Source organism: Hirsutella rhossiliensis (genome assembly GCF_020360975.1).
Source record: "Hirsutella rhossiliensis strain HR02 chromosome Unknown scaffold00014, whole genome shotgun sequence".
NCBI lineage: Eukaryota > Fungi > Ascomycota > Sordariomycetes > Hypocreales > Ophiocordycipitaceae > Hirsutella > Hirsutella rhossiliensis.
This window is the reverse complement of record NW_025408680.1, coordinates 1,631,106-1,652,649: the sequence shown is the minus strand read 5'-3', so window position 1 is coordinate 1,652,649 and position 21,544 is coordinate 1,631,106. Positions and strand designations below refer to the sequence as shown.

The window sequence follows — 21,544 nt, the reverse complement described above, 5'->3', positions numbered from 1 at the left end:
AGAGACTACCAGATGTAAGAGTTTGGCTACTCGTCAGGTCCTTTGGCTGACCAAATAAGGATTGACGGCCGGCTATGTTGGCTTGTGCTCCGTGGAATCCTGGAGGTACAGCGTTTCTTGGCAGGAATGAAGACGGTTGGGACCTGGAGTGGTCGGCTACTTGAACGAAGTTTGACATGGTGTTGCCTCTCGATGTTGCTTTGGATCACGGTGCACTCACAGAGCAGCGAGGAGCTTTTAAGTGAATACTATCTCGGCGTTCTTCGTCAAATCTAGTGCCTTATCTGTGCACGAATATGAGCGGCTCAAGTCAGACTTCTCCAGTATGGACGGTGATGGTAGGCACCTATGTGCCTACAGATACGCATGCGCACAAGCTGTAGGCTGAGTCACAGTCACGACAGGTAGGGTAACCGGTGATGACTTCAATTGTAACTAACTAGGGAAGAGGAAGCTATTCACAAGAAACGGAATGTGCACCCGGTAATGGGGGCATGCAGCCGGGGCTGCGTGCCCTGATCGCGGGGTAGGGTGTCACGTGGGAGTCGTGCATGAACCGTGATGGTATCCCGATTGCACGGGTTACTCAGCAGGTTAGTATTCCAACACAGGCAGTCTTTTCTTTTCGTGATGGAATCCGAAGACTGCCGTGCCTGCCCTTCATTCCGGTCTCAATGAAGGGAGGCTCGTCATCATGGAGTCGTTTGTCGTTAGGTGGTGTCTGCGGTCACGGGTCGTTGTACATATCCTTCCACTCGAATCGTCAGCCTGTTCGTCTCAATCAACCGTTCCAAAGCACGGTTGGGTGCTGCTGGTCATCGCATCAGCCGGGTTGTCATCCCCATTGATCCAACGGATCTCTGCCATCTCGCGCTGCTCGTAGGACTGCCTTAGCGCCATGATATCAATCATGAGTCGCTTCTCTTTCGTGGTCCCGAGCTTTACGAGGCATTCGTATAGCGAGTATGAGTCGGTGCAGACAATGAGGGAGTCGGGGTAGGTCCAGCTGCTTGACAATAGCCTGCAGGGTGGTCGCGATGACAATGGCCATATCGAAACCTTGGACCATGCCGTAGATCTCCCAGGCTAGCACGCTCCGGGTCACTCGCTTGCTCTTCGTAGATGACCAGTGCAGGACATTGCCTCTGATCGTGAAATCAGCAGGGCTCTGTTCCTCGTTGGCGAGCACAATAACAAAGCCCAGTTGTGAGCTTAGGTCTTTGTTGTTCGCGAACGAACCGTCCGTGAATACCATTAGCTTCGCAGTCGAAAGGCCAAGGGAACATAGCGGAGTCCTCGTTGCAGGTTGTCGGTCTGCCATTGTATCCGCTTGTTCAGGGTCTTGTAGTCCGGGGCTTCCGGCTGCTGCACTTGTGCTGCGACTGAGTAGTCGAACGTGGCCTCGGGCTGGCAGATTGATGCGATATATGCTCGCGCGCGCGCTGTTGGGCGTATTGCTGCGCGCGATCCGTGGAGGAGAGAAAGATGGTGGCTAACTTCTGGCCTTGGCCCTTCTGCTGGATGATAAGGTCGTCTTTTCGGCTAGAAGTGTGCAACCATTAAACTCGAGGAGTCGCGGCCGATAGCTGGCTCCTTGGTTTCGAGCGGAGCTTAGCCTTCTGGATCTCTCTTTCTTCTGCGGCCGCGAACTCAGGGAGGCGAGGAGGAGGGTGTCATCCGTCTGCATAGCGACCATGCCGAAGCCGGCGGCTTGATCATTGGAGATCAACAAGCAGGGGTCAAAGGTGGAATGTGTCATACCGAGGCGCTCACGATGATGCCTATAATATGTCACGAACCAATGGAGACCTGACTCTGCTATGCCATACAGGGGAAGGATGACATGGATGATGGTGTCTGGGGGATAGCGGGGCACTAATTCCGCTGGGAGGCGTGCGAGTATCGTACGATTCAGGGGGGTTTTGGACTGAATATATGCTTGTGTGATATCACGCAGGAAGACGGAGGCTTCACCTGCGAGGAGGGGCAATTGAGAGGAGTAGCCGCTGTGCTGCCCGTTGCACGGTCGGCGACTGGGTAAGGATATTCTCTTTATCACGATCGTTATAGCCTTGAATGACGAGACGGGATTTCTCGTAGGGCCTTGTGGTTGGTCCGAGTCCTTTAACTTCGCGGACCATGCGTGCTTTAAAGAGTCTTTGGCCTTTGTGGGCCACGGGGTCGAAACGAATGAACTCAAACACACCCTGTGCGATTAGGTTGTTAATCTCTTGGGTATCGGACTGTTCAAAGGGGGCACCTGGTGTGGTGATGTGGCCTTCGCGGCGCAATTGAACAGCGTGATCATAGTGATTAACTTCCTTCTTTGACAGGTTGGCTACGCCGGTCTTGGGCTTGTTCTTGGAGCCTTTGGGGCGTCCTCGTCGGCGTTGTTCAGGTAGGAGCACAGGGCAGGGGCATCATCTTGATCGGGGTTAGGGGTGCATTGGGGTCGACTCGTCGGGGATTTGGCTGCGAGTCGTCGTGGGGTTGTGATGAGGGGCCTGAGGATCACGGTGGTATTTCTTGACCGCTGTGATCCTGAAGTTGCGGGGCCATTGACATGATTGATTGTTATTTCGTGGCCGTTATTGCCGATAACGATCCACGGGCCGGTCCAGCCGTCAGCCTCTCTCCACACGAGGACCTCGCTTTGCAGGGAAGCTCTGCAGCGCGCTCTACATTTGGTCCATTCCTCGTGTTGAGGGCATCTCTAACCTGACGGGCAGCGGCAGCACGGTGCAGAGCTGCCATGGCTTTCCGAATAGCCTCTGCGCGCTTGATCATAGGGGGAGAGGGCGGTGAATCGTGGGTATGCGCCGAAGACGAGGAGGGTAGGGACAAGGCCATCCGGGCCGGCTGTGTCATTGACTGCCTTTACAGCCATTTGGAGGAGGGCATCTGGGCTTCTCGACTCACCCAACTCTGCTTGGAGGATATCGTAGGCGCGGCGGAGGGCCGTGTGCCTTTCTACCTTTCCAATCGAGTTGTGGGCTTCGATAGGCACCTGCCTGCAAGTGATACCCATCAGCGATGCCTCTTTTTGGAACTCCTCTGCTGCAAAGTTAGTGCCGGCATCGTGGCGCATAAAGTCCGGGGGGCCTTGGTAGGTGTCTATCCACAGCATCCGTAGCGTTTCCCAGGTGTCTCGGGCGGTCATCGAGGGAGGAACCTGGCGCCTTGGAACGCTGTGGCTTCGTCGATCACGTGTAGCACAGGCTTTCCGCCTATTTGGACTACATCCGCGGTTATCTCGAAATTGAACTCGCGGTCGTCTCTAAGGGTAAACCTGAAGCGTTGGGGAGGTGCCGTTGATTTGACAGTGGTGGCACATCCTCGTGATCTCACGGATTGACTGCTCATCAATATCATCATGCCCGGCACATCTAAGCAGTCGGTGGAGTCTAGCTGTGGCCGGGTGACCGAATCGTCGGTGAAGTCGTCGCAATTCGCGTTCGGTCAGGAATACTCGCAGTCTCTTCTTCACCTAGATGGAACCATGCGTGGCCCCATTTACGTACTGCGGGAACGCGAATGTCATCGCGGACGACTTCGTTGGTCTGATTGTTGAAAAACAAGCCTAGCCGGTCCATATCGGCTAGGGAGAGGAGGAACGGGTCTTAGTGGGAAGAACGTGGAAATCAACGGGCCCGAATGCCGTGCGAATCGCGGTCGCACCGACAGACACAATCCGGGGTCCATCTCCAAAGGAGATGCCTGCCTGGCCTGCGCGGGTGGTATCGAGGGTAGCGCAGTGGTCTTCGCGCTGCCAGGCATGGAATTGGTCTAGGCCAGCGGTTGAAACGTCGGAAGCACCTGTGTCGAGCATGATGCCCTGATAACGCGTTGTGTAACGGTCATCGACAAGGAATTGTTGTGCCGGGGCCTTTTGAGGAGCGCTATAGGCATCTTCCTTAGTCAGACGGTGTAAAACAGCGTAATCTGCGAGGAATGATTGCGTGAAGAACAGCGAGCCAATCGCTGGGTCTTCATCGTCAATTTCATCGGCAGTATCATAGTCAGGGACAGGGGTCTCGTCAAGTTCATGACCTTCGAATTCGGCGAGGAACATGGCGAAGTCCGGGGTCGTGTCGGAGGCATTGTGGGCATTAAGGAAATACATCCGTGATTGTTTCCGTTCTTCTATGGTATGCTTGGTAGACCAACAGCCAGCTTTGCCGCAGATGAAGCACACCTTCTTTCTCTGCGGCTGTCGTTTGGGGTTCGCGCTGTTATTGTTGCGGAAGGGGGGTCTATTCTGTTGATACTTGCGGTCGGTATACCATTGGGTGCTACCGTTGTCCGTGATCGCAAGTTCAATAGAGGCGCGGAGGTCGGCAAAGAGTTGTTCGCAATGGGCGGGGCTTTGTACAAGGCTTGCTTGAGCTCAGGCGTTCCACGGCAAGCGCGGATGACTGCGTTGCGGAGGTTGCTTTCGCCAGCTATTTCCGGCCCAATCGCTCGTTGACACAATTGGAGCTTGTCAAGCATTATATCAAGCACAGCGTGGAGGTCCTTGTCACTGTGCTTGCTACGGACACTGTTGAAGGTGATAGTTGACCAGTCCGTATGGTAATGCTCCAGATTCACGTTGGTATCGAAATGTTGCTTAAGTTGTCGGTAAGCGGCGGCGAACGTGAGGTCTGGGTCAAGATAAAGGTCATAGTAGGTCTTTGCTCGACCTGTAAGGGCGCGGGGGAGAAAGGCGTGTAGCTGGCTCTCGGGGACTTCAACCGAACGGCAGGTGGTTAGGAAGTTCCTGATCTTATCGTCAAGGAGATCGTAAGGTTGACCTGAGTAGGCATCTTCCTTATTCCAAATCTTGACGAAGAGGGCGAGAGTCTGGGCATTGGTCGGGGTGTTCGGCACGTCTCGTGGTGGCAATGTGCGGTATGGGGTGTATTGTCGCCCGAACTGCCTCCATGTCGGGCGTCCATTTCGTGTCATCTGAAGGCGACTTTCCGCCCAAGTAGAACGAAAGGTCCCCTCGCCGCGTCTCTGTGCACTTCACCATCTCGTGTCGGTGCGCTGCCCATTGGCTACACTGAAATAGGAAATGTGCAACAGTCTCTGGCGATTGTCCGCATGCGCATTGCTGCGATGCCGCTGCTCTGATGTTGTATAGGTACCCGTTCAATCTTGCAATGCCTGTTCTAAGTTGTGCTAGCACACTCGCTTCCTCTCTGGACAAGTCATCGTATAGCCGTTTGGTGTGCCCGCCCGGCAGTGCGATGTCGACTTCTTTATATGCTTGCCAATGTGGTCTGGAATGCTTGTGTCTGTCTGGTGGCTCGCTCGAGCCACGGTCAAGGTCGTTGATCGCATTCGTGGAGATGTTCGCGCTGGAGTGGCGCCTTCTGCGGTTGCTTTTCGTGCCTCTTGCTTCGCAGCCTTTAAGAGCTCATGTTCAGCGCTGGTGGGTATCCAAATAAAAGAGACTATGTTTCATGTCCAGAGAGCTCCGTCTCAGCATGCGGCACAAGATCCTGGCGCTCATCGTCCGCTACGGCGTGCCCGCGATCTGGTTCACGATCAACCCAAACGACATTACGAACCCGGTGAAGCTCCGACTGGCAGCGTACCGCACGCGCGACCCTGAGGCGGCCGAGGAGTTCCTGCGGAGCCTCGATATGTCGTTCAAACGGGTGCGGCTATCCGTCTCCGACCCGATGAGCTCAGCCATGTTCTTCCACCGGGAGATGAACGCTGTTCTTCGAGCATTACGTAAATGCAGGGGGGGAGTTCGGTGTTCGGGCGCATCAGCCAGTACTACGGTGCCGTGGAGACCAACGAACGAGGCTCCCTTCACGTCCACGGGCTGCTCTGGTTACACGGAAACGCGCACCTGAGCTCCATGCTTTCCGACGTCCACGACGAGGAACAATCGGCGTACCGCGAGCGAATCGTCCGCTATGTCGATAGCGTCTGCGAGGTAGGTAACGGCAGGGGCGTCGTAGTCATTGGGCCAAGAAGACGCAGGCTGACGCGGAAAAGCAGGACTTGGACCAGGAAGGCTTCTGCGCCGTCCAGGCGGAGCGTTCGGTGACCTCTGACGTCTCCTCCCTGCTGGACAGCGCCGAGCGGTTCTCGGCCGCATTTGAAGAAGAAGCCAACTTCTGCGCCGGCGCGACGCAGATCCACACCCATAGCCCGACATGCGTCAAGTATTCCCTGGGCAACAAGGGGCGAAAGGCCGACCTCTGTCGCTTCAAGGCGCCATGGAAGCTGGTCGAGAAGAAACAAGTGGTGCGCAATTGACAGTTATGGCACTTGGTCTGTGTGTGACATGTTGGCTCGTAACTTGACAATTAGATCTCAATCAACAAAAAGACCCTCCGTCGATTGGGATAATAGCACCTGACATATGAGTGGCCTCATCACTTAGCAAAAATCCAATAACGCTTGCCACCTCTTCCGGCTCTGCCCATCGACCCAAGGGAGTAGCTTCAACCTGCGACCGAACGACAGGCTTCGCCACCGGCGTGTCGAGTGCCGGGGTGTGAGTTATGCCAGGACATACGGCATTGATCCTGATGCCCATTGGGCCGTATTCCTTCGCCGCGCACTTCGTCAAGCCATTCACACCGTGCTTGGCCGCCGAATAGAGGCTAAATCCAACCATGCCCCTGATACCTGCTGCCGAGCTGACATTGACGATGCTAGCGCCATCGCACATGCTGTTGAGCTCGGCTCGCATGCAGTTAAATACCCCTCTCAGATTCAGATTAACACTGAAGTCGAAGTCGTAGTCCGATTTCTCCGCTAAGAGCCCGCCACTGTCGCTCATACCGGCCACGTTTGCGGCTCCATCAAGCTTGCCGTGCTGTTTGAGTATGCTAGCCACCCAGGCTTCGACCTGACTGGCTTTGGTGACATCGACAACAGTTGTTGAAAGTCTCTGATATTCTCCAATCGCGGTCCCCCCCAGATATTCGAGTGCTTTGAGAGTTGCTTCATTCATGTCGGACACAGCTAAGGTAGCCCCGCGGGACCAAAGCAACTTGACTGTGGCAAGTCCGATACCTGACGCACCACCAGTAACTGCGAAAATTTTTCCAGAGTATGCCATTCTATATTCTATATGTGAGAAGTTGTTGTGATGTTGATCTGTTGCTTGAACCTGTGACTTCGTCTCCTCCGTTTAATATGTATGTTGCTGTAAGAAGCGGACAGCCGATTGATGCTATCTAGACTGTTGCCTGATATTGTCTATCTAAAGCTAAGGAGGGAAGGGACGGAAAGGAAAGAAAAGGTCTGCAACAGAGAGGCACGCTTTAAGTTGTTGAGAGCAGTCCGTAGACCGGCTACTAGGGACTAAAATTCGTCCCTCACCCCCCTCCGGGGGAAAGCGACCGGGAAAAAAAAAAAGAGTATGACACAGCCACGTAAAATGGCGTAGCCCCCTTTTCCTCCAAGTCCCGCATACTAGAAATTTTAGCTTCACCAATACCGGATATGGTGATAATTTTAACGTAGCACTAACGCGGCATTTTGTCCTCGTCATCCTCTCGCGAAGAGAGGCTACAAGTGGGCCTGTAAAAGGTAGAGGTTTTTGACTGTGTTGTATTTTCTTATATTCTCTTCCTTCTTGCCCGGTTATAACTCCCGATAGACTCCTGATGCGATGCCTCAATTGACTTTTCTGCCTTTATCACGATACATCATTTGTTAAGGGACTGTTTGGAGAATGTGCATTTAAAAGAATATTGTGGTACTTGGTCCCTCTAGGAAAATAGCTTGTGGTATAGGTACCAAGTTTTCCCGGTCGCTTGACCTTTTTCCTGTGTCGCTTTCCCCTCCTTGGAGGGGGTGCGGGACGGATTTTAGTCCCCCCAAGTAGTACCGGTAGTCGGCCTGTCTCACTCGCTGACATGTCTAACTCGTTGGCCTGTCTCACTCGCTGGCCTGTCTCACTCGCTGGCCTGTCTCACTCGCTGGCCTGTCTCACTCGCTGGCTGGTCTCCTGTTAACACATATCTGACACCCGCCTTCCCGACAGGTCAGCTGTCACATACAAAGGAGTGTGTCAGGGGTGGCATAAGAGGCGTTGATGTACCGTAGAAACTCACTAAATTGAACCGGTCTTGGCGGTCTGGAGTAGTGGGGGCTGCACGGATCAGCCCCACAGCCAACTTGTACCCAAGGCCTGCCTAGTCCGCTTGCCACCCTGCCACCCACACACAAACGCACACACAATTTACTCAATTTTGAAGCTCTCGTGATGGCTAGGCTTCTTTACCTTTGGACCCGGCTCGGCGTTGGTATTTAGCTCTTGCAGCGGCGGCATCGTGAAAACGCCCTCTCAATAGCTTCAAAAAAGAGGCAGGAACGTGTGTGTTTGTGTGTAAGTGCGCTACTAAGCGAGGGTGGCAAGGGCGGGACTAGGCAGATTGGTCTTGGGTACACCCCCACTTCTCCAGACCGCCAAGACCGGTTCAGTTTAGTGAGTTTCTACGGTAGTTATTCGGGGCCCGCACCTCGAGGTGCGGGACCACATTAGGAAAACGGAGGCTGGAAACCAGCCTTGACAGGGAACTTGTCACTTTACGGTGGCAGGGAACATTCCTAGGCCTAAATTGTATGTAAAATAGTTTCTACAGCTAGTTCCGGTACCTAAAAAAGGTCCGGGCTACCCCCTTCCTCGAAGGAGGGGGTAGAGCGTTTTACACCAAGACTCCAATCCACATCCACATAACTGTGAGTCTGTGACACCAGCCACTAAATCGTGCTGAAACTGTAGTGGCTAATAGCGTTACATCCACTTGTAGATGTCGGAGGCATTGTGGCTGAACGTGGGGGTGCGTACTCTGTACGGAACTACAGATTGAGAGTTGGGTGCGTACGAATAGAGTCTCGTCAAAAAGGGCTGGAAACCACGGAGCTGAAGTGGGGGCCGCGATGCGTTGGCAGGAGCTATCTCTACAATCGTCGGGTATAAAGTAAGGGATAACCACAGCCTCCTGGAGGGGTTTCTTCAGAGATCAACAATAACAATTGGACCATTGGGCCTCGTTCTTCACTCTGTTTCGTTGTGTTTCGTTGTGCTTGTGCTCCTTACGGTACACTTAAACACTTTGTCTCCGGAGAGAAACTATACGAAAGTCAATAATACGAAAGATTTAATGGGAGATGGCGGCCCAGCGGGAACTAAAAGTTCTCGCGTTGGGGTTACCCCGTACCGGCTCTGCCTCTATTGCGGAGGCGCTGACTATTTTGGGCTATAAGGACGTTTATCATGGATCTCGGTTCTTTGATAGCCCGGGCGACCTCAGAATCTTTAGTCGCGCAGCCGACGCAACGTTTCCAGTGTTGCCCACATACACGGGACGAGCCTTTACGCTTCAGGACTGGGAGAAAGTCTTCGGGTCTTGCGAGGCCAGCACTGATGTAGCTGGGGTGTTCAGCAATCAGCTAGTCGAGTTGTACCCGAAGGCAAAAGTTATCCTTACCGTGAGGAGTTTTGACAAATGGTATGAGAGCATGGACGAAGCTATCTTCAAATCACTGGGGAATTTTCGGGCCGATATGTGCGTCAAGCTCGGTTCCCAATTTGTCATGGACTGCCGAAAACTTTGTCTTGGCTTTTTTGACGCCAAGACTGTGGACGAAGCGCGAAAGAATGCGAGGATGGTTTACAATCGACACCATTGCCTATTGCAGGAAAAAGTGCCACCGGAGCAGCTCCTTATCTATACAATGGGTGACGGGTGGGAACCTCTCTGCCAGTTCCTTGGGAAACCGGTGCCGGACGCATCGTTTCCTTGGGTGAATGAGAGAGCAGAACATAACACGAAGCTTGTGGAGAAGTTTCGTTCAGAGCTCCTTCGTGCGGCTAAGTTACTCATACCATGGATTGTAGGAGTCGGGGCTGTTGGTGCTGGGTGTTGGTGGGCGAGCAGTTTCCTGGGTTACTAGGGGGGCCTAAAAGGAAGTCGTGCCCCCCCTCAGGGAGGGGTTCGGTCGACCAGGAAATTAGTCGCCGACTGGGAAATAAAAGAGACTTAATCGCCCTACAAGTTAGCTAGTAAATGGTTGTACCTAAGAATCTTGGATAAGTGCTTATATTCTTGTCGAGAAGAGTGCCTTTAAGATCCTAGTAACGAAGGTATTCTAGAAAGAACAGCTGGTAGCAAGAGAAGCAGGGAGGGTCAAGGTGGGCTGATTAAGCAAAGCTGTAAATTGTGCTACGAAGTGACGAAGTACACGCAGTGCGTAATTCAGCGGAGCTTCTTTTTCAGCGGAGCTTCTTTAAGCAGGTTTTTTGGGGGACCACTTTTTCCTAGCACAGCGTTTTGATTGGCCCTACTATTAATTTGCAGAACCATCATTGGTCAAATTTAACCGTGGATCACCCGCGACTACGTTATGATTGGTCAGAGCCGATGTATACTGTACGCCGTAGAATTATTCGTACGGTACGAAACGCTTCTGATTGGCCCAAAATATTTACCCGTTGCTTTGCCATAGGGAAGTTTACCCCCACCTTTGCCGCAACAGACCTCACAGCGCGCATTACATCAATGCAATTGTTGCATCTTCGTAGCACAGATATTTACAGCTTTGCTTACTCCTGTGACGGCGTATTCGGCGGCAACCCAGGTGAGCTGATAATACAGAAGCTGTACAGGCTGAAAGAGGCTTGTCACATTGCCTAAGCCCCTTAGTCAACCCCCCGGGTACCCGTTGATCTTGGTGTGGGGCCACAGCAGCCCAACTACCGTATTAACTCACTAAATTGAGCCGGTCTCAGCGCCACCAAATTTGTATACGCTACGTACCTAGCTGTCCCCGCCCGAGCCATCCTTAGTCGGCTCGACGCAAATAGAAAATAGGGCAAAAAATGCGTCGAGCCGACTAAGGATGGCTCGGGCGGGGACAGCTAGGTACGTAGCGTATACAAATTTGGTGGCGCTGAGACATGCGGGGCCCCCCCTCTTTCCCACACGTTGAGACCGGCTCAATTTAGTGAGTTAATACGGTACTCGTGCCCGCCCCCACTTTTTCGGATTTCGCTTCGACTCACCCACTAACTAAAGTGGGTGCTGAGAGAAACTGAACTCGAAGGCATTGCGTCAGTTCCTCGTCGTAGATAGTTCTTCATCCTTCTTTACTCTGGGATAGGTGTGGCTCTTGCTTGCCATCATGGCAGAGCCTGAAGTGGCGGTCCTGGCGGACGTGGGGGCGGGGCTAGATCCAACTAGCCCGACGCCATCGACGCGTCCGACGCGAGGGAGGACGCCCAGCGGACGCGTGCAAGATACGTTGCGATCACTGGAAAATGCATCCGCAAGGGCTCCGAAGCGAGTCACGGCCCGAACGACGCGGGTCTCATCGGTCGGCAATGAAGGCGAAAGAGTTGACGAGGTGAAGTCACGCAGCAGTGTGGAGACCGCCAAATCGATGATGCAGAGGGTTCTAGAGATGCTGGCGAAGATGGGGAACGAGATGGTGGACCTGAAACATAGAGTATCCGAGCAAAGCGACACGATCAGGAAGCTGAGCGCCACGGTTTACAAGCAAAGCACCATCATTCAAGGACAGGAAGATCTGATCCGAGGCTTGGAGGTCCAAGTCCAGGAATCCAAGGAAGAGTTTCGACGCAAGAGCGATGAGCACGACGCGGAATTAAAACGGGGACACCAGGATCTTCAGAGAGAAGTCGCCGCTTTGAAAGAGCAATTGGCCCAGCTTACGCAGAAGCTGAATGCTTCGGGTGAGGTGACTCTGTCAAGCGGCGCTCGAGCAACGTTTGCCGATATTGCGCGCACACTGCCAGCGAGCCCGCCGACGAGTCTATCCAGCGTAGCTGTCCCAAGAAAGCAGCAGACAGCCAGCGATCCTCTCCATTGTACCATCGACACATCTCGCGTCAGCGAGTCGAACAAGAACAAAGCGCAAATCGGATCAATTCGCCAGGCCATCGAGACTGAGATGAGAGCGATGAACGGACAAGAGACCTGGAGGTGCGCAGCAGTCGTGAGAGAGTCCCGGAATGCCGACCGAGTCAAGATCGTCTGCAGAGACGAAGCCGAGCTTCAGATGGTCAAAGAGGCTGCGCAGAAGACAGCCGTGGAAGGTTCACGAGTTATGCGAGACCAGCTGTACCCGGTCCGAGTCGACAACGCCAACCGCACAGCAATCCTTGACGCGGAAGGCAACGTTCTGCCTGGAGCGATCGAGGCCTTGAGTGCCGAAAACAGAGTGACCATTGGCAAGATTTCCTGGTTGAGCAAACGAGAGTCTGGCAAAGCGTACGGGTCCATGGTGGTGTATGTCACCAAGAAAAGCGACGCAGAAAGGCTTCTAGAAGGGCACTACTTTGACCTAGCGGGAGAGTCAGCCACCACCTATGTATTCGAGCCAAGAACGGGACCAATCCAATGCTTCAACTGCCAGGAGATCGGTCACAAAGCATATGCATGCAAGAAGCAGCGGACATGCGGCAAGTGCGCAAAGGTTGGGCATCACCACAGAGTGCACAGCAATTGAGCCAAATGCGTCCCGTGTGGCGGACCGCACGAGTCGTTCAGCTGGAAGTGTAGGATGAGGAACCCGAACAGTGATGCTTGAGTCCCTCCGCATCCTACAGCTGAATGCGCACAAGAGTGATGTGGTGCAGCAAAGCCTGATGAACGACGCAGGCCTCAAGGACTTTGCTGTGCTGGCTCTTTCTGAGCCGTATGCGCGTGTTATCGACGGAGAGGTGGTGACGAGCCCTATGGGACACCATAACTGGACAAAGATGATACCGACGTGTGCTCGTGACGGCCTGTGGCCGATCCGTAGCATGCTTTGGATCCGAAGTGACCTTGAGGCGGAGCAAGTGCCTGTGCCGTCGGCCGATCTCACAGCAGTGGTGCTCCGACTCGAGGAGGAAGTGATGGTGGTATCAGTGTACGTGCAAGGAAAGAACGACGAGGCGCTGACGAGCGCGATGGAGCTGCTGCGCGACCTGATCGATCGCTTCCGTGATGGGACAGGAAACCGCACAGATGTGGTTCTGGCGGGAGACTTCAACCGCCACGATCTCCTCTGGGGCGGAGATGAAGTGTCAGCGAGCAGACAGGGGGAGGGCCAGCCCATCATTGACCTGATGAACGACTTTGGTCTCAGCAGCCTCCTGCCGAGAGGACGAAAACGTGGCAAAGGGCGGACGAGGAGAGCACCATCGACTTGGTGCTGGCATCGGCAGAACTGGCAGACGAGGTGATATCCTGCATGACTCACCCGACAGATCACGGGTCAGACCACAGAGCGATCCAGACGGCCTTCGACATTCAAGTACCGGAGAGAACGTTTCCACAGCGCCTGATGCTCAAGAACGCGCCGTGGATCGCCATCGCAACCAGGGTCGAGGACGAGCTTCGGCCTCTTCCGTGGAGTGTGGGGGTACAGACGCAGGCGGATCAGCTCATGAGGGTGGTCACCAAGGTGCTTCATGATCTGACACCTCGGGCACAGCCGCCGCCATACGCGAAGCGATGGTGGACAAAGGACCTGACGCGACTGCGGCAAACGTACACGTATTGGCGCAATCAAGCAAGGGCGCAGCGAAGAGTCGGTCAACCGCAGCCGGATCTGGAGCAACGCGCCAAGGACGCTGCCAAGGAGTACCACGACAACGTGCGGAAACAGAAGAAGTCCCATTGGGACGACTTCGTCACCGACGAGAACAACATCTGGAAAGTGGTCAAGTATCTGAAACCCGTCGTGAATGTGTTCGATGACAAGGTGCCGCCGTTGAGGAGAGCCGACGGCTCGATCACCAAAGGCAAAGGAGAGCAAGGTGAGGAGCTCCTGAGCACCTTCTTCCCGCCTCTGCCAACCATGATCGAACCGGAGGGTGAGCGTCCGCAAAGAGAAGCGATAACCATGCCCGACCTCACCTTGCAAGAGATTGAGGAAAGGTGATGGCGGCCAAGTCTTGAAAGCGCCGGGGAGGACGGCCTCCCTGTGATTGTGTGGAAGAAGCTCTGGCACGTGGTCAAGCATCGGGTGTGGACGCTCTTCGACTCATCGCTTCGAGAGGGCGTGGTGCCCCATCAATGGCGGACGGCCAAGATCATCCCGCTGAAGAAGCCGGGTAAGGACGATTACACTCTGGCCAAGGCGTGGCGACCGATCTCACTGCTGTCAACCCTTGGCAAGATCCTCGAAGCAGTCGTTGCAGAACGCATCAGCTATGCAGTCGAAGCTCATGGGCTGTTGCCCGCGAACCACTTTGGTGCACGGAAACGCAGGTCGGCAGACCAAGCACTCGTGCTTCTGCAGGAGCGGATATATAAGGCTTGGAGAATGGGCAGGGTTTTGAGTCTGGTCAGCTTCGACGTCAAAGGGGCGTACAATGGAGTTTGCAAAGAGCGGCTGCTTGAGAGGATGAAAGCTCGAGGCATCCCGAGTCGCCTGGTCAAGTGGGTAGACGCATTCTGCTCGGAACGGACCGCATCGGTGGTTGTCAACGGGCACACATCCGAGCAGCAAGCCCTGGCGCAGGCCGGCTTACCCCAAGGATCTCCACTATCACCGGTGGCATTTCTGTTCTTCAATGCGGACCTGGTGCAGAGGCGAATCAGTAACAACAGCGGCTCCATCGCCTTCGTGGACGACTACTCTGCCTGGGTCACTGGACCAACGGCCGAGTCGAACAGAGAGGGTATTCAGTCGATTATCGATGATGCGCTCGAGTGGGAGAAGCGCAGCGGCGCCACGTTTGAAGTGGACAAGACGTCCGTCATTCACTTCACACGCATCGCAGAACGCGACAGCGACTCGCCTTTCACCATCAGAGGGAATGATGTCAAGCCGAAGGACAATGTGAAGCTGCTGGGAGTCATCATGGATCAAGCACTTCGCTTCAAGGAGCATATCGCCGGAGTAGCCGCCAAGGGCTGACCGCTGCCATGTGCCTGAAACGACTGAAGATGGCCTCACCACGAACGGCAAGGCAACTGTTCACTGCGACCGTAGCGCCGACCATGGATTATGCCTCCAACGTTTGGTCGCATGCATGCAAGGCGAAAGAAGCAACGTGGATCGAGAGGGCCCAGCGAGTCGGAGCCCAGGCGATCACGGGAGGGTTCCGTACGGTCGCGACGGCTGTGGCCGAGGCCGAGGCCAGCGTGCAATCATTTCGAGAACGCCATGCTCAAGCGGCGTCGAGATTCTGGATCAGAACGCAGACGCTGCCGAGGACGCATCCCCTGACATCCTTGAAGCTGAAGCTGAACAGAAGGTATGCCTCGCCAATGCAGAAGCTTGCCTCGGCGATGGAAAGACTAGATACCAAACGCCTGGAAACCATCCACGAGTTCGCACTGGCGCCGTGGGACGACCGAGTGCAGGTAACATATGAGACGAACGGAGAGGAGGTGCTGAAGTCGGATGACCCGGAGGACATCACTATCGCGACATCCAGCTCTCAAAGGAAAGGCAAGGTCGGGTTGGGGGGCGTCGTTCGAGACGCTCTCCTCAACAGCGCAGACGAGGTGCTGGCCAGCTATTCCGTCACTCGGCTCCAGTGATGAGCAGAATGCCTACACAGCAGGACTCGAGGCAATCGCCACGGCCCTGAGGTGTGTTCCCTAGGCCTTCGTGACCGAGACCTCACAGTTGTGACAAGCAACCGCTCTGTCCTGCAAGTCATCGGGCGGCCACGGCAGCAGTCTGGCCAGTGCACGATACGGGCGATATACGGATCTGTTGAGTTTCTGGCGAGAAGAGGCTGTAGAGTCAGACTTCGTTGGGTGCCTGCAAAGAATGAGGAGTTCACTCGGGCCACTGGCCAAAGGCAAGCGAAAAGGGCGACGCGAGATGAATGCGTCGCCGAACCAGCAACGTTCCAAGCAAGATCAACCACGTTACGTTTGCTGCTCAACGGACACACTCGAGTCCGTCAGATTCCAGAAGGAGTTGGAAACTACTCGAAGCGCATCGATAAGGCTTTGCCGGGCAAGCACACCCGCAAGCTGTACGACGAGCTGAAAAGAAAGGAATCGGAAGTGTTGGTACAGCTTCGAACTGGCAAATCGCGGCTGAATAGCTATCTTTGCAAAATCGGGGCAGTAGAATCGGATGAATGCACGTGTGGACAGTCGGCGGAAACGGTGGAACATTTCCTCTTTCGATGCAGAAAATGGACGGTACAACGAGAAATCATGAGTCGATATGCAGGCGGGAAGATGGGAGACTTGTCCTTCTTCCTAGGTGGCAAGGCAGAGTCAGACGACGACAAGTGGCAGCCTGATATGGGGGCTGTGCGGGCGACAATACAGTTCGCATTGGCAACGAAACGTTTTAGCATGGACCGGCAACGGGCCATGTGCTGATCAAGGGACAATCGTACTAACACAACAGCCTTCAACTTGGCAGACCGCGCTTCAGTCGCTGAAGGTAGGACGCTGAACACTTGGAGAAACTGACCTTCAAGCAGGCCTGTCATGTCATAGCGAACGAGGCTGGAAACAGATGAAAAGAAGCGTGGGGCTTTGGGTGAGATGGAACAATGTACAGAAGGTAGACAGGCTAGCGTAGTGGCTCTATGGGGGAACCCTCCGGGCGTAATACAACCAAAAAAAAAAAGTGGGTGCTGACCACCCAGATGAACAGAATTCTCAATTTTCAACTTTACAACCCTGCATCACCCACAAAAACGATGGATCTTTCTAATCCACCCATAGAGATACGCTTGCAGGCCGCTGCCGAGCACTTGGCGAGTTTTCCCTCGGCAAAAGTCGCCAAAGTTGCCCGAGAATTTGACGTCCCGCGACTTCGCCTTCATCGACGCCTCCACGGTCGGGGGCCGAATAATGGGAATTCTGCATTCCACACAAAGCTTACGAGGTCAGAAGAAAAGGCATTGTGTAGGTACATTGATCGCCTAGACAATATCAACCTAGCTGTGCGCAGGGAGTTTGTTCGGGACACTTGCCAATTACATATTGCAGGCGCGGTCGTCCCGGAATGACAGCGCCCACCGACAAATCTCAACCATCCTCATCAACCTCTGCGTAACAACCGCCCACACCCTTCCTGATCAATTATATATAGTGGTTGCAATCGCCTATCTAGCCGCTATTTCCTAGACACCTTTGCGGTTTCCATAAATGACTTCTTGCATGCGTTACGGTACTGATGTCGTATGGCCGCCGAATTTGAGTATGACTACTACCATAGCCCTTGTAGCGATATCCGTATTTGGGGCCATTATAATATAAGTCATGAACGAGATGTGTAACTATTACGAAGAAAGAGGGGAAAGCTACTTGTTGGATCGGCCCGCACAAGGGAGAGCGGAGTCATGCGCAGGATCACGTGGAGCGCGGAGATTGCTGCGGAGCACGCAAAAGGGGGCACTTATTAAGCAAAGCTGTAAATTTGAGCTACGTAGTGACGAAGTACACGCAGTGCGCAGATTCAGCTGTGCTTCTTTACTGAGGAAAAAGTGCAGACCACTTTTTCCTTACCCAGCGTTTTGATTGGCCTACTCATTATTTGCAGAACCATCATTGGTCAGATTTACCCAGAGTTCACCCGTAGGCAGCGTTGTGATTGGCCAGAGCCGATGTATACTGTACGCCGTAGAATTATTCGTACCGTACGAAACGCTTCTGATTGGCCAACATGGTTTACCCGCTACTTTGCCATAGGGAAGTTTACCCCCACCTTTGCCGCCACAGACCTGACAGCGCGCGCCTTACATCAATGCTTTGTTGCATCTTCGTAGCACGGAAATTTACAGCTTTGCTTACTCCTGTGACGGCGTATTCGGCGGCAACCCAGGTATCTTAAGGGGTCACATCGAGGGCCAGAGAGGGCGATACACACAGGACAGACACACACAGAGCTGTGTGCATAGTGTCAGAACCTTGATGAGGTTCTCGTCGGATAGGTCACGGACACAGCAAGAATGGTACGATCGGATGAAGTGAGGTATGATGTGTGTGTCTGTCTGTGTCCCCCATTTGGGGGTGCTCTGCCCAAGCCCTATATCAAAGGGCGATGGCCTCAATCCCTATGACATGCCATCACGTCATATCTCTGTAACTGTCTCAAAGATGTCCTCGTGGCCTCATCGGCTGCGCTACCTGGTGCGCTATCGTCTGCGCTACCGTTGGCGCTGCCACTAGTAGCCTGACGCTATCGTAGCTGCATCTACCCGGATTCTACCGGATCTAACACATAGCTTCAATTGACCGGCCTTCGTGCCCACCTTGTTGCATCACCTCCTTCGTCATTCGGACGAGCCGCAGACCCGCAGGTCTGACACTACTACATAAAATGCGTGCGGGGCTTCCGAGCCCGATTTTCAAGTCGTACGTACAGGGATTCCTAAGAAAAAGCAATACCCCTGCCGACACAATATCTGACGGCTGCCTCCGTAGTAGTAGTAGTAGTAGTATTGATTACCGTCTGGGACATCCCTATAAGGGCAAAAGACGTGCTAGGCTAGAGAAGACTAGATACATAGAATATCCCGAGTACCTGGACTAAGGACCGTGTGTAGCACCTAACCACTCCATCTAGCAATTCTGAGGCTCTGAGGCCGGTCGGAAATTCGGGGCCCTTCCCCCGTCAGCGGGTTCCAGGCACGGCAGTTAAGCCGTAATAGTAGTCAGTCTTTGGCCGAGGCCGGGTGACTGAGAAAGCCCACGAAGTCATGGGCCGGCCGCAAGCCCCCTCGAGGAGGGCCTACGGGGCAGAAAGAAAAAGAAAAGAAAAAGGAAGCAGAGAGTGTAGCAATGTTAATCGGGGGTTCGCCCCGATGGCGATTGTCTTCTCCCGCAGGAGCGTTCGATCCAGGACCACTTCGTGGTCATGACAGTCGGCGAAGTCCCCGTGCCTGCTCCTCGTAGCAAGCAGGTGGTGGAGGTGTTGTCGATTGGTGTGCAGCTCCGGGGGACACCCGGGTGAGGCCTTGAGCTCTAGGCTCTTGTAGCTCCTCGGGGCCCCCGCGGCCCACCAGTCCAGAGGAAGTCGTGGCCGCTGGGCGGCAGAAAGGCCGCAAGGCGGCAAGTTCGGAGCCGCGAGACGGCAGAAGGAGGCAGAGCCGCAAGGCGGCAGAAGGCGAGGCCAGCCAGTAAAGGCGGCAGAGGGTGCGAGGCAGCGCGAGGCGTGCCAGGAAGGGCGAGAAGAAGTCGGGCCGCGAGGCGGCAGAAGAGGTCGGGGCCGCGAGGCGGCAGAAGTCGAGGCCAGCCAGTAAAGGCGGCAGAAGTAGGCGATGCCGCGAGGCGGCAGAAGGCGAGGCAGCGCGAGGCATGCCGTTATTCGAGACCAGCTTCCCAAGAGGAGACGAACTCTCCAAAGTCTGCCTTTTGGTGCTTGCTAGAGCCCCGTTAGGGCTAGAGAGGCAGAAGCATGGTCGGGTGACCTGAAAATAATTATCCACTAACAGGCTGCTAACAGCCCGCAGAAGAGAAGAATTTTTACAGGGGAGAGTTGACGTATCCGTACCCTGTGAAGGCTTGCCGGAATCCAGAAGAGTGGGGCAGGCACGAGTACCTAGTTGGATGCGACACAACGGTAATCGTGCCCGCCCCCACTTTATTGGGATTCGCTTTGGCTCACCCACTAAAGTGGGGGCGGGCACGATTACCCCTAAGTTGGCGCCAAAACCTCTGGACACCAATTTTGGTGTGCTACGCAGCCAAATATGCGGATCCCTCTTACTCTCCCTGTGCGCGAATATTATAATCCCTGTGCCTAAACCGTATTAGGCAAGAGGGCAGCGAATCGCGGGTGTACCGTTATTTACATGTAAACACCAGCGTAAGGAATGTCCCTCAACATCATGCATGCCCTCAAGTTGACAATAGGTAGTCCAACATGAAGCTGAAGCCCTAGAAGTCGAGAAAAGCTTGTGCGTCTGGAAGAGTGCCACGTCACGAACAATGTCTCGCTATTAATGCCGGCTCTGCTTCGTATCTCGAGTCTCGCATGTGCCAATCCGCCACCGCAGGCAAAAGTGAAATGCACATCCCTCCAGCTGCTGCCGCTAGGATGGCTGATATGACCTGTCGCTGATTGCAACATCGAGGATGAAAGACACTTTGATTGATGACGATGGATCCAACTGGTGGACCGCAGGGATGGAAACTACTTGAACTCGACACAATAATATCCCCTTTCCGATTCAGTAGCAATCATCTAGAGACTAGTTGAAGACGAAAAAAGCAGTTGGTATCCGTACATACTGCATAATGGCGTTTACCAACTCCACCAAGGGGGGCTTCTCCTTTACAAAGGTAGTCCACCATACACCCTACCCAGCCATCTCACCCAGTCGCCCGGAGCTCTCCCAGGTTGGCAAGACGGTGCTTATTACCGGCGGCTCGTCAGGTATCGGCCTGGCTGCCGCCCGGGCATTTGCGCAAGCTCGGGCGGAGCGCGTCATCATCGTTGGCCGTCGGGTTGAGCTGCTGGACCGGGCCGTTTCCCAGCTCAAAACGGACAACCCCAAAGTCCAGATACGTGGACAGGTGTGCGATGTTGGTGACGCTGGATCTGTCGAGAGGCTTTGGACAATGTTGGAGAAGGAAGGGGTTTTCGTCGATGTCGTGGTACTGAGCGCGGCCAGGTTCGCGGGACTGAACCCTATTGCGACGTCAGGCCTGGACGTCATTTGGGATGACTACACTACAAATGTGCGAGGACACGTGGATTTTGCCCAGAGGTTGTATAAGCAGCCGAATCCGACGAGGCGAGGCACGGTTAGTCGACAACACCGTACTACTCGGAGGCGACACTGACCGCAGGCAGGCTCTCGTCAATGTGTCAACCAAGGCCATCTACGATTATTCTAGTGATGGCCTTGCAAACCTAATCCCCCTCTACAGCGCTAGCAAGAGCGCTGCGGCCATGCTGCTGCAGATGCTTGCCAAGGATGTTGATCCGGACGAGATGCAGGTCGTGAGCTTTCACCCCGGGGGCGTCTTCACCGAGGCGGTAAGCAGCTACGGGTTTTACGAGGACGACTTTGACTGGGATGATGGTGAGTTGTCCAAAAGTCGTTGTACTTGTGCGTGATTCGAGATAATGACGACGGTACAGCAAATATGCCCGGCCAATTTGCCGTCTGGGCGGCCTCGCCCGAAGCCCGATTCTTGCACGGCCGTTTTGTGTGGGCTGGATGGGACGTGCAAGAGTTGCAACAGGGCCCTCTACGTAAAAGAATTGAAGAGGACCAATACTTTCTCAAGGTTGGGATTGCTGGACTGAGGGAGTGGGAGAGAGCCAGAGTCTTGTCCGAGGAGACATGAACTGACCCCTACCGGTAGTCAACATTGAAGCTGCGTCGTAGTACTGTCTCTGTAGCCGACTCAGGCTTGCAAACAGACTTGCAAACAGATAAATCAAATCAAATGCCTTGAGGAACGAGGAACGACGTGACGAAAGGATCTTTCTTCCGCGTCCTTCGCCACACCCCCGCTCCGTGCCCACCAGCCACTTTTCACCGCCACCTTCGTCGTTCCTTCGTTCCTCAAGGCATTGGCGGACCCTGCAAGGGGCCGGTCTCCTGTGCCTTGAGGAACGGGCCACCCTAGTCGCA

The 21,544-nt window shown here is 54.4% G+C and overlaps 5 protein-coding genes across 5 annotated transcripts; 3 read left to right on the top strand and 2 right to left on the bottom strand.

The window, feature by feature from the left end:
• Positions 1-1,254: 1,254 nt before the first annotated feature.
• HRG_10047 (uncharacterized protein) lies at positions 1,255-4,947 on the bottom strand (the record flags this gene model as incomplete). The annotated part of the gene is made up of 10 exons (XM_044868518.1): positions 1,255-1,442; positions 1,498-1,710; positions 1,774-1,818; positions 1,909-1,927; positions 2,082-2,368; positions 2,920-3,011; positions 3,173-3,289; positions 3,357-3,386; positions 3,687-4,292; positions 4,382-4,947. 10 exons carry the CDS (start codon positions 4,945-4,947, stop codon positions 1,255-1,257), a joined length of 2,163 nt encoding a protein of 720 aa, XP_044716515.1.
• A 386-nt stretch (positions 4,948-5,333) lies between these two features.
• HRG_10046 (ATP-dependent DNA helicase PIF1) lies at positions 5,334-6,258 on the top strand (the record flags this gene model as incomplete). The annotated part of the gene is made up of 4 exons (XM_044868517.1): positions 5,334-5,362; positions 5,456-5,645; positions 5,735-5,932; positions 5,995-6,258. The coding sequence occupies 4 exons, from the start codon at positions 5,334-5,336 to the stop codon at positions 6,256-6,258; spliced, it is 681 nt and encodes a 226-aa protein (XP_044716514.1).
• Positions 6,259-6,319: 61 nt separating this feature from the next.
• HRG_10045 (enoyl-(Acyl carrier protein) reductase domain-containing protein) lies at positions 6,320-6,961 on the bottom strand (the record flags this gene model as incomplete). Its single annotated transcript, XM_044868516.1, has 1 exon — positions 6,320-6,961. One exon carries the CDS (start codon positions 6,959-6,961, stop codon positions 6,320-6,322), a length of 642 nt encoding a protein of 213 aa, XP_044716513.1.
• A 4,442-nt stretch (positions 6,962-11,403) lies between these two features.
• On the top strand, positions 11,404-15,521 carry HRG_10044 (reverse transcriptase (RNA-dependent DNA polymerase) domain-containing protein; the record flags this gene model as incomplete). Its single annotated transcript, XM_044868515.1, has 10 exons — positions 11,404-11,868; positions 11,917-11,963; positions 12,021-12,481; positions 12,561-13,050; positions 13,149-13,889; positions 13,932-14,083; positions 14,162-14,708; positions 14,787-14,874; positions 14,922-14,993; positions 15,063-15,521. 10 exons carry the CDS (start codon positions 11,404-11,406, stop codon positions 15,519-15,521), a joined length of 3,522 nt encoding a protein of 1,173 aa, XP_044716512.1.
• A 4,674-nt stretch (positions 15,522-20,195) lies between these two features.
• HRG_10043 (short chain dehydrogenase domain-containing protein) lies at positions 20,196-21,254 on the top strand (the record flags this gene model as incomplete). Its single annotated transcript, XM_044868514.1, has 3 exons — positions 20,196-20,705; positions 20,755-20,986; positions 21,046-21,254. The coding sequence occupies 3 exons, from the start codon at positions 20,196-20,198 to the stop codon at positions 21,252-21,254; spliced, it is 951 nt and encodes a 316-aa protein (XP_044716511.1).
• Between the last annotated feature and the right edge of the window lie 290 nt (positions 21,255-21,544).